The sequence below is a fragment of the Phallusia mammillata genome, chromosome 3 (assembly GCF_965637545.1).
Source record: "Phallusia mammillata chromosome 3, kaPhaMamm4.hap1.1, whole genome shotgun sequence".
Lineage (NCBI taxonomy): Eukaryota > Metazoa > Chordata > Ascidiacea > Phlebobranchia > Ascidiidae > Phallusia > Phallusia mammillata.
The window spans coordinates 25,418,405-25,437,477 of record NC_137254.1 but is presented as its reverse complement, the minus strand read 5'-3'; the positions used below and the strand labels follow the sequence as shown (position 1 = coordinate 25,437,477).

The window sequence follows — 19,073 nt, the reverse complement described above, 5'->3', positions numbered from 1 at the left end:
TACTGACTGATTGAAGGCAATATTACGATGACAAGAGAGTATATTTAATAGCACTTGGAGTATATTGTAAATCAATAGTGAATAACCTTAACCTGTAATCAGCTGGTCAAACTAATGGTTTTTAAGGCATGTATTTTCCCAAGAAATCGCACTTAAATTAATTCCAGACAGGCCAGCTCTACTACAAAATAAGGGTACAGTTTAGCTTTTGGGGACATCTGACGCTAAGAGCTGTAAATACCCTAGAAACGAGAAACGTGCTTACTTAAAAGGACATCGTTTCTAGCAACAATCGCGTTACGTGACATGACTACCCTCACAATTTGTTACAACAGAATCGAGTCGGGTAATTTGACAGACTGGTTTGCTGTGCATTGTGTGCTGGGACATAGTTTGTAGGGCTGATTTAAATTGGAGTGATGAAACATATGGAATAATGCCGCTACACTTCCCGTCTCATAGAAGGTAAGTCAAATTTGTATTGCGTTAAAACATAAGCAAGCTCAAACCGTTGTTTATGTGGCTTTGATAGCCGTTGGTTAGGAAGTACAGTGTAAGGTTACCGAGTCGTGAGCCTGTTGCGCATTTGACATGTGCGGTGTTTTGATGTCTTACTGTGTATTACTCTGCTATTAGGAAACCATGTAGTGGACACAGCGACTGGTGGCATCTTTGATTTGAGTTAAATTTATAGCTTTGACAACATATTATGTATAAAATGTTGGATTATTTGCAATTGGGTTAAGTTTATGTAGAAATGCCTTAATACGTTTTGATATGCGCAAGTTTCCAAGTGCAAACAAAGTTCAACAACCAACTACCTACGTCCATAGCCTTCAACCAACTAGCTACGTTCAAAGCGATAATTAATCAAAGTCAATTGCTTCCATTTTAGCCGGACCCAGCTGGCTCTGAGCCCGAACAGCAGTTCCACATCAGCCGTTAACAAGACTTCTACCTTTGGTCTTGGACCAGCTCAATGGAAAATCAAGGATGAACAGCATTCAGCGGCGCTCTCTCAAAGCCTTCGGTCCATGCGAAATCTTGGCTTCCTCTCCGATATCACGTTTACCTATGATGACGAGGTGGTTAAGAAGTTTTAATTCATAAAGGGATGTATGATCAAGTTAAAATACAACATTTGATATAAAGCTAAACAAAACGACTGTTAATAAGATAAGTAAGAAAGTGTTGTACCAGGTTTTTAACACGATTCCACCCAAAAATGCAGTTTATCTCAAAAATCCTGCAATCAAGTGATTATACGAGAATAAAGTTTTTCTGTTATCCTTTACCCCCAAAGGGATTTCACACGCTCAGTATCCACCAAGTTGACTTTTTCGGCAAATTTAATGCTATAGAATTCGTGCTTCGCCAAAACATTTCTCTCGCGTAATTCCCAAAGCGTCAACATTTTTTCCCTCAGTGAGTAATGTCAGTAAACTCTTTCCCCAATACAGTAAAAAAGAACCCACGACATAATCCACCCACAGAAGCATTGAGAGCAATCAGTCATGATAGGTGTTTGCATTGCAGAGCATTAAAGCGAACCGTGTGGTGCTTGCAGCAGTCAGCCCAGTCATGCGGAACGTATTCATGAAGCGTGAAAGCCTCCTCAACGCTGACGCAATTCCTCCGGAAGCTTTGCACCAGCTGGTTCAGTTTGTTTACAAGTAAGCGATAGAATTTACCATGTAAAATGTAGCAGCCGTTTTTAACCTGTTCAAAAATGTCAGTCATGTTTTTTAACGCGCATAGGAAACTGCGAATGGAAATACACCGAAGAGGTGTAACATAGCTGTATATGTGATCAACACATAACAAATATATCAACGGTAACACTAAAAAATACTCAAGCCTTTGATCAAAACACGCTTTAGGTTTCTGCTGACACAACTTCGGTGAACAATTAACAGAAACAAAATTATTTTTAAAGTTAATCACCGCGCTACCTACTCCAAAGGCAACCTATTAAGCAAGTCGTTTCTGGACGATTTATTTTGTGTACGGTAGCATTAGGTCTAAAATAGAACCTTTATACGGGATGTTTAAGATACGTTGAAAAGGAAATAGTGCTGTCTGTTTGCATTAAATAATTGAATTTATAAATTAATTTTTGACTGACATGGATATGCTTGTAATGCGGCCGTTTCTTTTTTAACCATTCGGCAAAGCACAAATATTTACAGTGGCCCCGACTCAACAAAAGTTGTAAGAAACCCAACAAACATTTCAACAAATCACGTGATAACATTATTGTATAACCATTATATAACCGCGTTAATACTGAAAACTAAAATAAGGTTGTACCTACATGCACTGAAGGCAAGCAATTCACATAAATCCATGTAAGGAATGTTAAAGACATACTGAAAGGGAAACATGGAGCAGTCTTTTTAAAGTAGCGCAATTAGTGAATTTTGGACTAACAAGAACAAGGTTTTAATTTTTTATGACCCTAACCCAGGGGTGGGCAACCTGCGGCCCGCAGAGACGCTTGGATTACAAAAGTACTGGCTAACGAGTCCAATTATTACATATTTTTGAGCAGATTAATGCGCCTGATGCTAGTTTTCTGCGGTCTGGCAAAATGTGGCTAGAATCAAATACGAATTATGCTTGTAGTTAAGGATATTTGGTAAGCAACAAAGCAAAATCACTTTGTGTGATGCACAGGTGCGGCCCTCGATCCAATTTTGACATTTATAATTGGCCCTACAGTAACAAAGGTTGCCCACCCCTGCCCTAACCCAACAATATTTAAAAAAAAATGCAATTTCACCAAATCAAATTTTTATTATCATATTTACCTATCTTCAATAGCGTTAACACTGAAATACAAGTGGAAGCGATCAAGAAGATTTATCACGCCTCCCACATACTTCAAGTCACTTCCGTGAAGCGAATGTGCGAGAATCTATTGCGCATGTTACCGGATGACCACAAAGGTATACATTGACACCAGCATGACCCAGCAAAAAAAAGACTACAGAAAACAAAGTGGTAGTTATATATGGGTACTTAATTCAAACAGCATTGTATCCCAGTTGCTCACTACAGATATTTGATAATGTTTACTGGTAAACTGTTAATGAGTGTATTACGTATGCTATTGCAATGCATAATTGCCTTGATTCATTAGTGTTGGTGAATAATTGTCACTGGTTCTTGTCACCACCATGAAATGCTTTAATTTAGGCCTGAGTAATTACTGTTAACGATTTGATAGCAATTAACGGTAATAACAGACAAGTCAAGTCGGTATTTGTGCAAAAAGCCTTGCGCAAATGATATTTTTTTTGCAATCAGGCTCGCCAATAAGTTTTTAACGGTTTAATGACTATACTTAACGACCTGTTGCACAATTTGCACCCTATAGCAAAGACTGGGTTAAAGACAAACCACTTGCATTGTCAGAAGAGCGACCAACACCAAAAAAGGTAGTTATCATAAGTCAGTTTAAAAACGTTCTTTTTTCTTTTATCAAAGAACCGGCACCCCGACGACCAAAATTACAACGAATGATTGGATTTGATGAAGCTTCGGTAGGAAGTGATGACGTAACAGACGGACAAGCAAGCAGCTCGTCAGACAAGGAAAATTCATCACAGGTGTTTATAAAAACCCTACAACTTTATAACAAACCAAATCAAGCTATTAACTTCAGCTAAGCACTGACACGTACGTACAATATCTGTGTTACAACGGGTATATTAACACTACGGGTAATGTGTAAGTAAATCAAAAGGAGGTCCTAAAAGGATGCAGTGGTGCATTTAAACCACAAAGTACTATAGATTTTACCAGCCTTGTCTGTGTTTCAAAATACTTAAATGCACTCTGAACAGGACACTTAACAAAAAAGAAATAATACATGTACAAAATAAAGAAAATAAACGCACAAATACATCCAAATCGTACATACTATACACCGGTGTTGAATTGCATAACAGCTAATACACAGCTTGACTGCAAACTGTAACAGTGGTTTAAAATGGTTGTATTCTTTATTGAGGTATCCGGTTCAGAAAGTACGGACTCAAATCCTGACATCAACCTCTCGATGAGTGCATTCAAGCGTGACGTACGCCCGTCAATCAAAGTGACGTTTCACAGTCGCTGCCCAACACCCTTGAATAGATCCACAGAGGACTTGAACTCAAACAGCGTCGAAAGTTTGGAAACTGGATGCAACGATAGTACCAGTCTACGTCAAACACCAGAAGGACTTCACAACACAAGTACAAGTGCGGGCAGAAGAATCCCGACTCCGAAAAGTGAACCGCAATTGAAACGCTTAGGGAAATCTTTAGATGAAAGGATTACACAAAAACCAAGGTCAGGGAGTTATAACGTACCCAGCCCAACTCCTATTCTTCTATCGTCTGTGATGAACGGGGGCTTAAATGGTGATGGAGTAACTCAAGGACAAAAGAAAACAAGTCCGAAAGTTCGGGGTTCGATTCTCAAGGAGACTGGGAACGGTACATGGCCCACAAGGATGCGTGCAACTGGGAGGTCTGAAATCCCAGATGAGTGGAAAAAGAAGTCGTACGACATCCTTGATTCTCCAGGATCGAAAGAGAAGAGTGATGAATCAAAACCGGTGCAAGAGAAGAAAAAGCGTCATAAGAGTCGAGACGTTTACACTGTTGGATTTAGATCTAAATCTATTCCCGGTTTATTGAAAGGTATGTATAAAAGTAGGTTGTATATGAGTATTGAGGTAACGCAATAAACGTGCCATCATATGTCACGTTATTCCCATAGAAATAGTAAAAAGACAATACTGTACCTTAAGCTTTTAATGAGGAAGTGTGATTTCCAAGACACTATAATTAAGTCGATTTAGTCAAAACTATTGCATTCTTCTGATTGCCTCCCTTAATTCACAATCACAAAGCTATAACCGATGAAACAAATGAAAACGCAATATAGTCTGCACTAACAAAAAGTGCATATAGCTCAACTGCCCCACAAACTAGAAACGTCTATTATAGGGCATATGATTTACCATCATAGAAAACAACACAACAAATATAACATACCAAGATAGTAAAGTTAGCATACCAAATTGTTTTTGGCCGTAGGAAAAAACAAACAGAAACTAAGTCATCTTACAAATCTTACATTTTTTCAGGACTAAATTACTTGCGGGATCAGACATTGTTCTGTGACCTCACGTTGATCGTGGGCAACGCTCGTATAAACTGTCACAAGGTGGTGCTCGCGGCAAGCAGTCCGGTCTTCAGCGCCATTGTGCAGAAAATCAATACAACCGAAATTGTGCTGACAAAAGTCGAGGAGAACGCAGTGCAAGAAATTGTTCGATACATCTACACTGGCCAGGTAACTTGAAAACTCATTTATCGAAATTGTCATAAAATACCAGCAACAGAGGTGGCTACACTAGCCCATACGACATACCTCTCATCACCAGCTGCACTGATAAGACCGTATAGGTCGAAACAGTGTGCACTGTCTGCAGCCACAGTGAGACTTTAACATTAAGTTTCATTGTTTACAGTGTACGATCGATAAAGAAAACGCGATGGGCCTTCTGCGAGCAGCATACAGATTCCAGTTCCAGTTTCTTGTTCGACAATGCACCAGTTATCTTGAGAGGAACTGTTCAAGCTACAATGGTTTCTTTACAGCAGAAAACGTGCTGCTTGCGTACAGGCTTTCAGGGATGTTCGGGTTTCCACGTTTGCGGGAAGAAAGCAGAAAGTTTGCCACTTCACGCTTTTGGGAACTGACAGAAACACAAGCCTTTAAGGAACTGTCCTCGCTGGTAGGCAAACTTTTTAATCCCAGTTTTTTATCTATTTTTCGTGTTGTGCCGTTAAGTTAAACCAAACCTATACTTCTGAATTTCAACCCGACTACCGAGGCCGACGAATATACTACCGAAGAAGAAATAACTAAGAATTACGACTCAACTGCTATTAAAAAACAACGATAAAGTGAAAACAATGGCACCGTGTTATTTTTAATGATTCACGACTCAAATAGGCTTGTTTTTTTCCTGGTAATGCAGTTGTATCATTTCAATCAATTGGTTGTACAACCATACAAACCAACCAAACCTTTAAACTTGTTGACCTTCGGATTAAATTTGCGGATATACCACTAATAAAGGTCAAAAGCCTATGCGGTCCAAGTATAAATATGTCTTTCCAGTCCCACTATATTGGAAAATATATAGTCTAAATCAGCAATCTTCAACTTAAAATAATGTCACAATCACCCCAGTTAAAGAACCCTGGTCTAAAAAAATGACACTACATCTCGATTCACAGGACCTCAACAAGCTGATAAGCTGTGAGACATTACGCACTGCAAGAATTCGGGACAACGATCTTGAACTTCAATTCTTCATTGCTTTGATTCGGTGGCTCACCTACAAGTCGAGCACGCGAATACCTGCCATGACGTCACGAGTTATGAAGTTCGTGCAATTTGACAACATGAAAGCGAGCGTCATTAACCGTGTGGTCACTAAAGAGTCGATAGTAATGGCGGACCCGGTAAGAATTCAGTATTGTAAGCCAGTGGTAAAAAGGACTATCAATTAGAGAAATTACAAAGTTACCTAAGCAACTACTTGAGGTAATATCATAAATAGTTTATGCATAAAAAATGTAAGAAACATTTAATAACTTAAACAATAAGAAACTTTGAGACCAATTAATGATCGAAAACTATGGGCATAAACCACAAAAAATGACTTGGTTTGGGTAAAGTTTTAGAATTGAGCGTCTCAAAGCTGCAAAGATTTCAACATACACGACACAAAACAGGCTCGTTTTAAACTTGGTAACAAACAACACGGTATTAAAACCACAACAGATATAATAACCAAGAATTAGTATTCCCAAACACAATCCGTAAATTTTAACTAAACCAAGAAATCAGAACCTCTTCAGTAAATACGAATTTAATGTCAACTTGTGCACTGTTTTCCAAACTTATCCCAAACGATTTTGTCAGGACACTCGACAACGGATTCTGATGGCTTTGCACAACCAAACCGCACCCCAGTATTTATCTCACGCAATTGGAGGTGGATCACCAAGGAAGCAGGCGAGAAAAGGGAATGTGGTAGCATTTATATCACACAACGAGACTTATGATTCCAAAAAGACCATGAATAAGCTGTACAGGTGACAATTTAAACATATTGAGCATGTATGGAAGTTTAAGGAAAGAAATGGTTTAAAAACAATGTTTTGTTATAATTGGACCTTACGTAATAGCATTCAACCAACGGGCAGATATAAGTGCTTTGGCAAACAAGTTGAAACAAGTACCGTTTGATTTACCAGCTAAAGGTCCTAAAACGTATCGTGTCCATATTATTTATCAAAAACACCATTGGGATACTGACGGACATAAAAACATTTTTGTGAGAGCAGACTAACTTAAAAGTAACACAACAAAACAAAATGAAACTTTTCCTAAACTTTTGTATCATCCTCAGTGTTAATTCGACGGACAATATCTGGGAAGACCTTGGCCAATCACCGGTCACGTGGGGCGGATTTGCGGTGACGTCACAAGGGGCAGCACTCTACGTCGCTGGAGGCCGTGACGTCAGGAAAAACAGGCACACGTCCAATGAAGTATACAAGTGAGTAAACGTGTGCTTTAAATTCAGAAAAAGAACGGAAATACTATCGAATGAATGATACAGCACATAAATTTCAGTAATGTCAAGATTTTTCCATGACAAAACTGCTTTTGCGCAGGTACGAAAACCAGCAATGGACGCAAATGTCTAACATGAAAATAGAAAGGTCTCACTTTGCCCTCGTGTCTTGTGAAGGAACGCTGTACGCATTGGGTGGAATGACCGAAAGCGTTGAGAAAGGTAAATTAGAGATAAAACACACCTAATGCAATAGGCCAAAACCAAATGTAAAACTTCAATGTAAAGATATTGAAAATTTCACCATTTAAAACGCATTATCGCGTAAAAACGACTGCACTGCTGTTTGTACCAAGCCGAAAAGTTTTTCTACAACTCTATAGGTCTAGCCCTCTCAACTGTTGGCTTCTGTAGGTGTATCCGGGTATCAAATTACGGGATGCATAGAGCGCCTTGTAGCGGATAGTCGACGTGGACATTTAAAGTGGAAAATGTCGTCAGCGTCAATATCAACGCCAAGCTACTTCCATTCAGCAGTGTTTTGTGAAGCTACGATGCGATACAGTGCACTTGATGCAGCATTTATGTCGGTAAAGGTAAAAACGCTGCCTTTACATTAAAGCAGGGGTTGGCAAATAAGTATACATTTTCTATGTCGTAGATGTAAATACATGAACCCCTAAGCCAGTGGTTCTTAACCTTTTTTCCTTGCTGCACCCCTTTCAAATCACTAACCAATTTTCGCACCCCCTTTCAAATCACTAACCAATTTTCGCTCCCCCTTCTGTAATTGCTTAAATAGAATAGACCTAACCAACCTTAATGATTCAGCACCCCCGCACCCCCTAGGAACAGTTCTCGCACCCCTTGGGGGTGCGTGCACCCCAGGTTAAGAACCCCTGCCCTAAGCTTTGACAACCTACCTATACGAGGTGAAAATCAATTTACCTGATGTGGTCGATATTGTTTTCACGAAGTAACACATGCACGCTAGAAACACACTGCAACTTATTTAGAGTGTTTTTGCCACAGTTGGGTGACTTTAGTCAGTTAGGAAAAATTGTGAGGGTGTGTGTTTTACTTCGAAAGTTAAAAAATGGTTAGACGGGACAAAGAGGTTAAAAACCTTTACAATAAAGGCGGCGATATGCATTTTAAATCCTGGTAAACATTTCACATATTACGTGCCAATTTAGTAGCACCAAGCAAACCAATATTAGGTATTAGTCACTAGATATATCCTATAATTGACAGCGTGAGAAAGCGGATTTAAAGAAACCATCTTCTCCGAGCAAAACAAGAATGGGTCAACGCCTACGAAGTTCAACTGGTTCGGAAAGTGGTCCAGCTTTCAGTCGGGTTTCCCCGAAGCAAAATGCACTTAAGTACAAGAAACCATCATTCGGTAAGACTTTACCTGTCAAAAAATTTTGGCTTGACTTTCTGAAACTAGGGACACATCGTACGACCTCAAAGGAACGCACTTGGGCAAATAGCCTAACCAAACTCGAATCGACCACAGCCTCTCAACGAGGACTCAGGAATTTGAGTATTTTACTGTCATTTACTGCTAATTTTAAAGGGTTTTACTATTGTTTATAGACAATGCAAATGAGGACCCGCACAGCCACACGATAACGCGGCCAGTGATTTTGATCTGCGGTGGGAAGAGCAAGCCCATGCAGAACGTTATGTTTGACCCACAAGACGAAAGGTATACGGTGTTTAACTTAACGCCAATTAAGTCATTGGTCATCAACACTTTTGTCAATCCAGCATAAAAACTGATATTTTCCAGCAGACAAATTACCACGTAACATAGAAAATCTTTCAAGCCCATCAGTACAATTTACTGGTTACTAATTTAAGGGAACTAGTGTAGTGGTTTACATATCGAAGCCGGTAAGAAATTCAAAACCGATTCAAATCCAATTTTATTTAGAATGATTGAAAAGCGTCCTCTTCCCTGCCCATGTACGTCGCCGATTATGTCATCGACAACGTCACGAGCCTACCTCATCAGCACAGGCAATGTGGATTCAGCACAAGTAAACGCGCTCTTATACGAGTATAGTTTCAATAGCGACCAATGGACAGAAATTAAACTACCTTTCTCTGTCGGAATTCAATCCCCACCAACGTAAGTTTGACCAAAGGTTTATATATCCGTTTCGGTTGTTATTTGGAAATAAAAAGAACTATTATGTAGAATATTTACTCCCCAGACAAATAATTTAGGCTGTAAACATAAGATACGATTTAAAGCAAGATCTAAACCAAGTTATCTAATTTCCGTCATAATTAGAGGTTCTATTCCCTTTGGTGATGAAAATTGACTCAAAACAACAAACTATCTGAAAATAACGACTGAAGTTGAAACGGTGCGAACACCATGACACGAGACATCAATGTTGCAAAGCGTTAAATAACCAGACGTAAAAACTGAACCCTTCACTCTTGTTTTATTATTTGCCTGCAATTAACCCAAGAATACACCTCTATGTTCTTCTTTACAGAAACAAGTTGACTCGATTACGTGCAAGCTTTAGAAGAGAAGACAAATCGGCTCCGGTTAAGCCTTTGGTATCGTGTGTTGCTAACGGCAAACAGCTCGTGTACGTCATCACACAAACCCATGATGTCATAATTCACACGTATGACGTCACCTCCACGAACTGGACATCCACAAAGCATAAAAAAAGTTTCGACGTTGCAGCAAGGGCGATGCAATTAAGTGTTTTGTACGAAAAATCGTTTGAATGAATGAAAAAGAAATTGTTCCGTTTTTATTGCTTGTTGTACACTGTTAATAATTACGTTATGCAATCTTTTCCAAATCACGTTTTGTATTTTTGCGAAAAATGCCGGTCATTGATATTTGCATGATTCAGCAATAAACTCATTGTTCACAACGAATCATGCGTCAAAGGCCAAATTTAGACATTATTTTTGAAACTGTCATATCAAAACGCTATGAAACAGTATGCAGAATCACTAACTAAAAACGCAAATAATGAACACGACTGTTGCGGACCTTACTTTTATGGCCAGGCAAGTGTAAGACGGCATCTTGGTGTTTTAATCGAAACTTGTTCTGTAACAAGCCGCCTGTTGACTGCCCCAGGCGGTGAAACAATTCACAGCGAAGGAAAAGACCAGGCAACGTACTGAACAGCGGCGACCTACCGTTGGATCAAGCCGCTTAATTTACAAATAAATTACAAATATTATTTAGACAAGTTTATATAATTACAAACTGAAGAAAGTGAGCGTATTTAAGACAAAGCTGGAAAATTGTACTGTAGGTAAAAACTGGGTACATCTTATTGCAAAAGGTTAAGATAAAATGTTACTATTGCTCTTTTCGACAGAGTTTGTAGGGTACATCTCTTCGAGAAGATTCCAAAACGATATGTAAGACTTAAAGTCAGGCAAAGTATAGAGTAATGCCAACTTAGAAAAGAGAAGGAGCTTTGATAGCAATATGCGTGGAAGCACGTTATACCGTGTTTTAGTTGTTATCACAGTTACAAGCTTCTTATATTTCGTGCTTCCAAGACAGTACGAGGATGGAATTATTACGGCCTCGGATATTGCACAAGAAATAGAAAAAGTTCAACCAAAACAAGGTAGGTAAAAATCGCATTTGAATGCAGAAAGCAAATCGAATTATTGGATTGTAGTCTGCCTAACACCGCTGTTTTCCCCAATAGACAGCTTGATAGAAGAAATGGTTGACCTCACGCGTACTGCAACAGCTGAAAGGTTAGAAATATACAAACCATAGTGTGTATGGGATTGACTAACTTTTGCATCAGTCCCAAACAGTGGCTCTCAAAGTGGGTGCTAGAACCTCTCTGGGGCGTTTGCAACTAAGAAGGGGGCGTTTATGAATAAATGGGCCATTGGGGGCACTGCAGTAAATATGGAATGTTTGAACACAATACAGAGATAAGGGCAAATCGGTCATATATCTCTTCAAACGGCAAACATAGAAAATTTGGTAAAATGTTTTGTTAAAATTGACTACTTCTAACTTGAAATTAATGAATTGGTGTTATTGTATATGCAACCATCATTGATTGTCTCCTTAGTGGCGTTTTGAAATCAACAAACAGCCAAGGGGGGATACAGAAAAAAGGATAAAGCAATAATCTCACAAACCATCAATAAATACAATGGAACAGACAATAACCAAACATAGTTCTTAGTTCACAAGAAACAAGTGTTTAAAAATTGTGTCACAATAAACTCTTAACCGAACCTATCCTTAAAACCATTTCGATGAGATTTAAACCACTGACCTCACAATACCCAGCCACAAAGTCAGACAATTTACATGACTAGACAATGCAAACTTTTCCATTCCAGGTCAGTTTTAGCTACAACTTCTCCTATAGTGCGGAAGACCCTGCTCATTTGGAACGTTCCGCCAACCGTGACGTACGCAAAAACAATTGATGAAAAATGCGGTCACTGTGACGTCACTGATGACCGAACGCTACTGAACTCTAGTGACGCGGTGGTATTCCATTATCGTAAAATCGAAGAACTGCCGGAAACGAGGTAAACCATAATCATAAGCTTCAAGTGATTGTTAAGCTGTCTTTTGCAGGAACGTTTAAAAACTGGATTTTTACCCTGTTACTCCCAACAAACTGAAGTGCCGTTGAATGGCTACACTAGATAATACGGCCGATCTCTCGTCACCAGCTGCACAGCTGAGACCTTATAGGTCAAAACAACGTGCACTGGCGGTTTTGTGAACTATTGTTGCATGCAGTTTAAAAACTGTTGTTAAACCCAGTTGAATAAGAAAAGCTTGAAAACGATGTAATAAAATATGCAGGTACCGCCACTTTTTCGGTAGAGTAATTACTCCTAGTTTCCAGATACAAACAAGTCTTAACAAAGCTATCAAATCATTAAAATAAGCGTCAATGCTAGATGAACCTATTCGCCAGTCTAACAAAAACGATCAAGATTTGTGTTTCAGGAAATCTGATCAATTGTTCGTCTGGTTATGCCGGGAAAGCCCTGCAACAACTAAGCTACTAAATCTTCGCTTGGAACGGTATGACAATTACTTCAATGCAACTATGACACACAGGTAATGAAGAAGTCCTAAAACACAAACCGATTGCAGCATATGTAGGAGGTACTTAATCCCTTTTCAATTAAATAAAAATTCAGTGTGAGCGTATTTAACTACTTGAATAAGAACCGAAACCTCACGCAAACTATAATGCTTGAACATGTGACTGGCAATTGTGTTGGACCAAATGAAAAATAGCTACATAGTACCTAATATGGAATGTGTGTTGACTAAAACCTAACAGTCTTTTAACGTGTGTTATGACGAAGACAAGCGATTTAAAGCGACTGGTAGACAAGTATCTCACTACTATGGTAGGAGTAGTACTATCCCGCCCGTTTCAAACATTTGGTACATTACAAGTCAACGAAGTGTACCAAAAAATAAGTACTACATTCTACATCTTTGCTATTTTTAATTTGTGAGACGAAGCAAGATCAGAGAGGAAAAATGATCTAACTATTTTCTACGGGTCAAAAATTTATTAGCAAATGATTTGATTACCTTGCAGGCGAGAATCTGAGATTTTTTCTCCGTATCTTCGACCATTAACTGAAGATGTTTCTCCGTTTCTCCACGTTGAAAGGGATATGATCCTCAAATCAAAGCGTGGCTTGGCTGCTTGGGTCGTGAGCAACTGTGGTACTTCAAAATCCGCCACCGTGAGACTGCTGTATGTGTCCTCCCTGAAAAAGGTAAGTGTTGCAGAAAAAAGTCACAGAAAGGTTTGCTGTTTAAACTCTCTGTCGTGTTTGAAATTTTTCCATACACTACGCAATCCTATTAGTTTAGGTTAGAACAATAATTACACTACTACCACATAAAGTTTTTCTGTATTATTATTTACATTATTGTCGCTAGACCCGCTACACAGGCAATGGGATGTGGCATTCCTCGATAACCCAAGTGCATTACAGTAAAAAAAGAAGTTTAAAAACCCGCTTAAAATTGTGCCACACTTTGCATCAAAAACACTGTCAAGCTGTAAATTTAAAGTAGTACAAAAATATAAATGAGAAATGAGTTATTCGCAATAACAAAACCCCAGCCATTCCAAAACTTTTTGAAGAATATCCTGAGATAAAATGCTAAGTCAATGAGCAGTTTTTAATTTTGCAGGCAGGGCTTCGCGTAGAAAGGTTCGGAAAGTGTTTTAACCAGGAATTTCCGCCGTATCGGAGCATGGAGGCGATCAAAAAACTCAACGAGTACAAGTTCTACCTGGCGTTTGAAAATTCCTATCATTGCCGTGACTACGTTAGTGAAAAGTTTTGGAAAAATGGAATTTTAAGGTAAAGTTTTTAGCTGAGTCCATTTAACAAATTGAAAACAATGATCCCAAGCTGGGGTTGGCGGGCCCAATATAGGCGCCCGTGAAATGGTTCCAAGGGGTCAGTGAAATCAAAACTTTAAAAAATATGTTTCCCAAAGGAGCTTAGGGTAAACTTCATGTATGGGTCCGTAACCTTAAAAAAATTACATAAGGGATCAAGGGGTTGGGGCCCTTTGAAGTAAAGCAATGCACGTGGACACGGTTAACCAAAAATAACATGTAATACGTCTTTACTTTATTTACCGATAAAGTAAGCCTCCCTGTAGCAACGTTTAGCCAGTAATGTTGCCAATTGGTATCTAGGATTGTTTATAACGCGTTAAACTTACAAAAATGCACGATTTTTGTGAGATTTTTTATCTCTGTCTACAGTGGTACAGTGCCGGTGGTATGGGGTCCACATAAAGACGACATACTACGAATAGCGCCCCCTAAGTCCTTCATATACGCCGAAGACTTTGACTCGCCGCAAAAGCTGGTAAACTACCTAAATTTCCTCGACAAAAATGATGAGGAATATCTAAAGTTTTTCGACTGGAGACGCAACCTTCCTAAAGGCGGAGGCTCCTTGTATATCAACCAAGCAGTCAGGATAGATGAAATGCGAAGACCAAAAATTAAACCAACCAACTGGATGCTCGACGGCATAACCGACTACGGTTACTGTGAATTGTGTAGGACGTTGCATAGCAACAGAATGCACAGGACAAGCACTATTCCGTCTTTAAACGAATTTTGGTACGACCACGAACGTGCAGAATGTTTGAAAACGTAAAATTGTCGCTGGATTTGCCGAAGACCAAGCACTTTTAAAGCATTAAGAAACATGTAAGTGGGCCATACACTTGTGGACATCCATTGAAGCGAAAAGTTGCTGAAATTGTTGCACAACTAAAATCGTTTTTCCGCAAGGTCGCGCAAATAAGCAATAAACGCTTTGTTTCTGGTTGTTGATGTTCCATGCTACTCAGCACTCGTACGTAGCTAGGGCTTGCCTTGTTGTGAAAATGTACTTCTATCTTACAACCTTTGTTACTGTGGGGCCAAAAACAAACGCCAAAATTAGCTCGCGGGCCGCACCTGTGTATAACACAAGGTGATTTTACTTCGTTGCTTACAAATATGCTTAACTACAAGTAACATTCGCATTTGATTCTAGCCACATATTGCCAGGTCGCAAAAAATAGCATCGGCGCATTAATCTGCTCAAAAATATGTAATAGTTGGACTCGTGTGTCAGTACATTTCAAATTCAAGCGTCTCCGCGGGCCGCACAACCTTGAATCAAGGGCCGCATGTGGCCCGCGGGCCGCAGGTTGCCAACCCCAGCTTTAGATTGTGCAATCTTATTGGCGACAAAAACAAGCAATATGGACCCATGCAATTAAAGTTTCAAACACATTACATTTGAACATAACCCAAAGTGTGTGGCAGCTTAAATTGAAATGGTGTTTTGAAGGATTTGGGGTATTTAGACGTGCCAAGAAAATCAAATATTTATCTTTATGTTCTGCCGGGTTAAGTTGTTTCAACACGAGCGCTGAAACCGCTATAAACTCAGCAAGGGTTCAATGTTCACCAGGCAAATATGATGAAACCACTTCAGAGGCCAAGAGCCAGAAACAGATTGCGATCTGAACTTGAAGGCGCTTTCAAGGGCGAGTCAATCCCAAGTTTAAGTTAGAAATTGGACCCGTTACTCACAATCATCCCAGCGGTTAATCTCGTATGGCATGAGTTTGGGACGTTAATATGAAATAAGAAACCATGGTAGATTAAGGTTGTCTAAGGCTAAGTCTTAACTAAGTTCAAAATGAGTTGTGAATTAAAAGGCGTTTTGGCTTTCAGATTATAGCTGGTTTAGTAATCGAAGTCACAATTCATATTTCCTAATAAGGGTATAGGCATTGGTTTGTTTTCATACACATTTACAATGTCAAATAAACAAAGCTTAAGTCAAAACTCATGGTTTTGATTGAATTGTAAAATAATGCCATAGAAATTTAGCAACTAGTTATAAATGACGAAGATACAACGAGTCATTAAGTGCAACCTTTATGTTCACTTTCAGTGGTCAAAAACAAGGCTTTTGAATCCAGAAAACATGATCAAAACCGCTGCTGTGGTAAAATTAAACAAAATGTAAACCATAATTAAAATAGCATTTGCAAGAACGAAAATGCCACGCCCGGGATTTTTTTTACGAAAGTTCTTTTGTGAAAACTGTGGGAATTAACAAGAGAAACAGTAATTCCTCTACAATTAAGATTCTAAGGTCAAGTCGACGCCCTAAAGATTTCGTTTTTCTTAGATTTACCCGCGACAGAAAGCACGTCTATCTGTCAGCAAGTGTGCACTTAAACACTTGGCATCTAACGCCTTGTGGCTTTCTAAACCTGAGTCATGGGAGCCGAATAATCACAGCAGGCGACTATAGGCAGGTAAACAGGTGCAAAAACAAACACACCAATCGGCGTACTCTGTTTGCCAATCATTAGTCCCGCTGGGACTTGCAACCCTGGACCAACAAAATAACAATGCTTACTGGTATGGCGCTGGGTTTGTACTAATTATGTAAGATTAGCTGTGTTTAATGCCAAGTTTGTTTGCCTTCGAGGGAGACCCGCAGGGGGGATTGTATTCTCCTTGTGGGTTTGGAGCAAAGAAGAAGTTTTAAACCGCGATATTTCATAACTACAAGAGGTGAAGTTTCATGCGTGGGAACAGTCTGAGAAGTGTTCGAGGAGAAAGCTGGTTTCCACAAGTCTTAAATTTTCACCTGATCGTGTCAGCCGCTTAGTTTAATAGGTTGGTAGAAGAACATAGTTTCGGGTAGTGTTTCCCTTAACTTCTTATTCTTTGGCCCAAATATTTAATCAAAGGCTCATTACATGTTGCTTTAGCGGTTTTTAGAAGCGATTTTGACAGCATTTTTCGTTATACGCTACTGCTAGGCCGTGGCCCATAAGTTGGGGACCACTGATTTAGGGGAAGAGAAACGGCGTTGAAAAAAATTGTCATGGGCATGCACAAATGTTTCAAACACATACAAAAAGCATTACTGGCTGAATCAGTAAAAACGCAATTTTATCGAGAACTGTTAGTATAATGTTCTTGCTTTATCAAACCCTGCTTCGTGAACTTTCAACTGTTTGAAAAACACCCCCTTATGTCACGTGCGAGTAGGTTACAGTAGCCAGAGAAATTTCGCTGGAAAGATAGCCGTGGTATTATTAGTTTGCATAGTCGCCAAAATGCAACAACACGAGCTCGATTGTTTGACTTGCAATCGAATTCATTGGCTTTATCGCTACTTTAAATACCGTCCAATGTACTCCTTAAATGCCAGAGAGTTCTAGTTATCAGGGAGTGTGTATAGAACCAGGTGATTTACCGCAGCAATCTCACGTTTCGAGATAAAGCCCAATTCAGTTTGAGGGTGAGAGGAAGATTGGAAAAGCGATAGCGTCCTTACTCTGGCGAATTAATTGCCGGCGCGACCAGCCACAGGCAAAAAGGTAAGCCCTAAAAATGGGGCAAAGCAAATAATCTCGTCCGGCGGGACGAATAGGCCCGGGATACAGGCTTGATTTTTTGGTTGATTTCGCAGCAGATAAGTTCCAGGCAGCACAATAGAACCTCCACACGAGCACCGTGGTTGGTGAATTATGTAAAAAGAGAGCTGAGATTAAGGAGAAAGGCACAAGGTCCCAGGAAGCGCAGAAGGCGAGTTAATCTCCAATAAGTTCTGCGACTTTGTGATAATTCGCTGGACACGGATGGCTTCACGTCTGGAGATGGTTTGTGCAGACAATTCGACATGGTCTCTGTTTTGCATGCAGCAGTTTTATGTAAACAAATTATTTGCCGAAGCTAAGGTTTTCAGTCAATGTGAAAGAGACTTTAAACTCAGCGTAAAGTTCAGTTTTGTGGCTGAAAACTGAAGCAGATTTTCTACATCCGCCTAACTGATACGCAGGATTAGGTTTGCCTTTGTAACATTGTCTTGAACGTTGAAAACGTTGCATTGTATTAAGGGATCTAGATGTTTATTCTTTGTTAACATCAAATGATCAGTAATAACTTCGCAGGCTTGTTAAAATTATTAAAATCAATACGACATATGCACAAAACAGTCGTAAGTTAGCTTAAAACTGGAAAACGTTTCAAATTTAAACTAACGCCTGGCCGTAAATCATACTGACGTTAATAAAATACGCCATTAAAAGCGATAAAGCAAAGTAGAGCCCGGATGCGTGGATAGGGACATAGCGACAAATTTCGAGTTTGTTTAGTTTTAAAACTGCAAAAGGTGCTGTGTGTTAAGCCAACTAACAGGCTACTGCGTGGAAAAGAGGTAATAAAATTTTATGAGTAACAATTTTTGCCCGATTTATGAGCCCAGTTTGAGATTTGCTTAGCTGGGTGTATCCGGTATAGACTGTTGTTGCGGCCTTTACAAAGTCGTATAACTGTATTGACTATCACTAGAAATGATGTGAAAATTTAGCAAAGGGGCGTGCGGCAATGAGAAACCCAAAAGCAACATATTCAATATGTGTTATAGTTGTAAAAATGAGTTAGTCTTTGTGGTGTGTTTTAGACGATAGTCGTCCACATTCATGAAAGGGTGTAGGTTATGTATGCTGGTTATTGTAACGTAATGAGCTTTTGTACACATTGTTATGGTACGATTATGTTTTTCATACCTAATGTTGGCTGGACATGTTGGAGCAATATAATACACCTCGATGCAAATTGGTTTTGGCCGCAAATTTTCAACTTTACAAGCAAAACAACATGATTAAAAAATACATTAATACGTATATTTTAAGTCGTTAATCACGAGACAAAGTTTGACCGCTTAATACGATCATACATAATAGCCGGAATGCACTTCGCCCCATACCTTGTGTTTAAACGTGATTGAGCAATAAATCTTTCATAGACATTGGAAAACGTTATCCTAGGAAAATTGTATCGTGTTTTACATT

General features: G+C 39.3%; 2 protein-coding genes across 3 annotated transcripts; both read left to right on the top strand.

The window, feature by feature from the left end:
* The first annotated feature begins 307 nt into the window (after positions 1-307).
* LOC145220538 (uncharacterized) lies at positions 308-10,567 on the top strand. 2 transcript variants are annotated; one of them, XM_080087752.1, is made up of 17 exons: positions 308-465; positions 896-1,085; positions 1,537-1,673; positions 2,824-2,948; positions 3,490-3,611; positions 4,016-4,691; positions 5,141-5,349; positions 5,528-5,794; positions 6,303-6,530; positions 6,994-7,166; positions 7,484-7,633; positions 7,752-7,873; positions 8,066-8,241; positions 8,906-9,056; positions 9,254-9,365; positions 9,594-9,791; positions 10,168-10,567. In XM_080087752.1, exons 1-17 carry the CDS (start codon positions 437-439, stop codon positions 10,412-10,414), a joined length of 3,312 nt encoding a protein of 1,103 aa, XP_079943878.1. In that variant the 5' UTR covers positions 308-436; the 3' UTR covers positions 10,415-10,567. The 2 variants fall into 2 exon arrangements, with proteins under 2 accessions (XP_079943878.1, XP_079943877.1); XM_080087751.1 differs by having other exon boundaries at positions 8,066-8,247.
* Positions 10,568-10,838: 271 nt separating this feature from the next.
* LOC145220539 (4-galactosyl-N-acetylglucosaminide 3-alpha-L-fucosyltransferase FUT6-like) lies at positions 10,839-15,028 on the top strand. Its single transcript, XM_080087754.1, has 7 exons — positions 10,839-11,280; positions 11,365-11,416; positions 12,023-12,217; positions 12,648-12,761; positions 13,258-13,441; positions 13,866-14,038; positions 14,452-15,028. The coding sequence occupies exons 1-7, from the start codon at positions 11,136-11,138 to the stop codon at positions 14,852-14,854; spliced, it is 1,266 nt and encodes a 421-aa protein (XP_079943880.1). The 5' UTR covers positions 10,839-11,135; the 3' UTR covers positions 14,855-15,028.
* The last annotated feature ends 4,045 nt before the right edge of the window (positions 15,029-19,073 follow it).